General features: G+C 49.9%; 1 protein-coding gene across 1 annotated transcript; it reads left to right on the forward strand.

Annotated features, from left to right (window-relative positions):
• The first annotated feature begins 280 nt into the window (after nt 1–280).
• Nucleotides 281–1,213, forward strand: LOC115973783. Its single transcript, XM_031094020.1, has one exon. It carries the CDS (start codon nt 281–283, stop codon nt 1,211–1,213), a length of 933 nt encoding a protein of 310 aa, XP_030949880.1.
• Nucleotides 1,214–2,672: the final 1,459 nt, after the last annotated feature.

The raw sequence follows: 2,672 nt of genomic DNA on the forward strand, positions 1-2,672 counted from the left end.
TGAGGAAGAGAGACCTCGTAAACGCAACCACAAAAGCCCATCTTACCAAGGCCTGGCCAACGATGCCATGAGTAAGGCCCTGGATCGCATCTCCCAGTCGTCGTTTACACGTAGAATAGAGAGGGCAGTGATTCCTCGGCGGTTCCATCAACCAACGTTTGCTATATAGAATGGTCGGACCGACCCAGTGGAGCATGTGAGCCAATTCAATCAGAGGATGGCCGTCCACACTAGGGATGAGGCGTTAATGTGTAGGATATTCCCATCTAGCTTGGGACCCATGGCGATGAGATGGTTCGATTCCCTCCAGCCGAATTCCATAGATTCCTTTAAACAGCTGACGCAGGCTTTTGGTTTCCGTTTCATCACCAGCACTAAAGTCCCTCGGCCCCTCGATTCCCTCCTATCCTTGTCCATGCGGGAAGGAGAGACGCTGAAAGCCTACTCGGATAGATACTGGGAAATGTATAATGAGATAGAAGGGAAATATGATGGCGTCGCCAGCAGTACGTTCAAAAGGGGCTTGCCGACAGAACATGGCTTAAGAAAGTCCCTCACTGGAAAGCCAGTTACCAGCATGCACCAACTCATGGACCGAATTGACAAGTACAAGAGGGTCGAGAAGGACCAGCAGATGGGGAAGGGTAAAACGAAGGTCGTCCCTCAGGAGAGGAGGGACCTCAGGTCGGAACGATTTAACAACAGTAACAGACCGAGAAGAGACTATATGGAGCAGCCCGGATCTACTGGGGCTCAGGCAGTCTGTGCTGTATTCCGAGAACCGCTTCACAAAATCCTAGAGAAGGTGAAATATGAACCTTTCTTTCAGTGGCCGAACAAGATGGCTAGCGATCCTACGAAGCGCAATCAGAACCTGTATTGCGCATACCATCAGGAGCCAGGTCACACCACTGATGAGTGCAGGAACCTAAAGAACTACTTAGATCGGCTTGTCCGAGAAAGGAAGCTGAGACATCTGCTGCATCGCCCTGAAGGATGGCAGGAACCATCGAACAATGAAACCAGGCAAAATACGTTGAGGCCACCCATTGGCACAATTAATGTCATTCTCGCCGCACCCGGAAGGACAGGCTCTGCCCCCTTCAGGGTAATGTCAGTGAGCAGTTTCCCAACTGAGCCAAACGGCAGGGACCCCAAGAGAGCCAGAGTGAATGAGACGGCGCTAATCGGGTTCACGGAGGAAGACAAGTAAGGGACTATTCAACCCCATGATGATGCCCTAGTCGTCACACACAGAATAGGAGGTTATGACGTGAAGAGGGTATTAGTTGATCAAGGCAGCGCCGTGGAGGTAATGTATCCTAATTTGTATAAGGGGATGAACTTGAAGCAGGAAGACCTGTCGCCATACGATTTCCCCCTGGTCAGCTTTGAAGGAAAAATCGTCATCCCGAAAGGCATGATCAAGTTGCCTGTGCAAACAGATTCAAACGTGGTAGAAGTGAACTTCATTGTAGTAGATGCATACTCCCCCTACACCGCTATCGTAGCCCAGCCATGGATTCATGCACTAGGGGCTGTGCCGTCAACCTTGCACCAAAAAGTGAAGTATCCGTCAGGAGGTCAAATCAAAGAAATAATAGGGAGTCAGGAAGTGGCTAGACAATGCATGGTGTCGGCAATATCACAACGGCTGAGTAGTGAGCCTTCCACTTCAGCCGAGAATGGCTTATAGCAATCAATGACCTCGGCGCCTACTGCGAGTAGTGGAGGATCAGCCGTGGATGTGAACTGTGAGGAGTTGGAGAAAGCACTCATTGGAGGAGACCCTGAAAGGTTTTTTCAAATTGGTTCAGAACTACCGCCCGAGGAGAAGTCAGCACTTATTGCTTTCCTCCGACAAAATGTAGATGTGTTTGCCTGGGACCCCTATGAGGCTCCCGGGGTCGACCCGGATTTCATCTGCCACCACCTTAATGTGAATCCAGCTATAACCCCTAAGAGGCAGGCTCCTCGACGACCGTCGAAAGAACATACCGACGCCGTGAGAGAAGAGGTCGCAAGATTAAAGAAAGCTGGGGCTATCAAAGAGGTCTTATATCCCGAGTGGTTGGCTAACATGGTAGTGGTGAAGAAGAAGAGCGGGAAATGGCGGGTCTGCGTAGACTTTACAGACCTGAACAAGGCGTGTCCCAAGGATCCCTTCCCAATGCCCAGGATAGACCGATTGGTAGATTCAACTGTCGGACACCCAAGGATGAGTTTTCTAGACGCCTTTCAGGGCTACCACCAGATACCCCTTGCTGCCGAAGACCAGGAGAAGACGGCTTTTGTCACCCCAGTTGGAAATTATCATTATAAGGTGATGCCCTTTGGCCTGAAAAATGCCGGGTCAACCTATCAAAGGATGATGACCAAGATGTTTGAACAGTAGATGGGTAAAAGCGTTGAAGTGTACATAGACGACATGGTGGTTAAAAGCAAAGTAGTTCCCGACCATCTTGAAGACCTCGGCAACGTTTTTCAAATATTGAGAAAGTACAAGCTACGACTGAACGCAGCCAAGTGTTCGTTTGGAGTGGGATCAGGAAAATTCTTAGGTTATATGGTGACTCACAGAGGCATAGAGGTTAACCCTGACCAGATAAGAGCCATCCATTGCTTGCAGCCTCCTCGGAACCCTAAAGAGGTCCAGAAGCTTACTGGCATGA

This window comes from Quercus lobata, chromosome 2 (assembly GCF_001633185.2).
Source record: "Quercus lobata isolate SW786 chromosome 2, ValleyOak3.0 Primary Assembly, whole genome shotgun sequence".
Lineage (NCBI taxonomy): Eukaryota > Viridiplantae > Streptophyta > Magnoliopsida > Fagales > Fagaceae > Quercus > Quercus lobata.

What these genes read in the sequence shown, in the direction of transcription:
- LOC115973783 (XM_031094020.1), top strand. Translation starts at nt 281, where the DNA reads ATGGCGATGAGATGGTTCGATTCCCTCCAGCCGAATTCCATAGATTCC.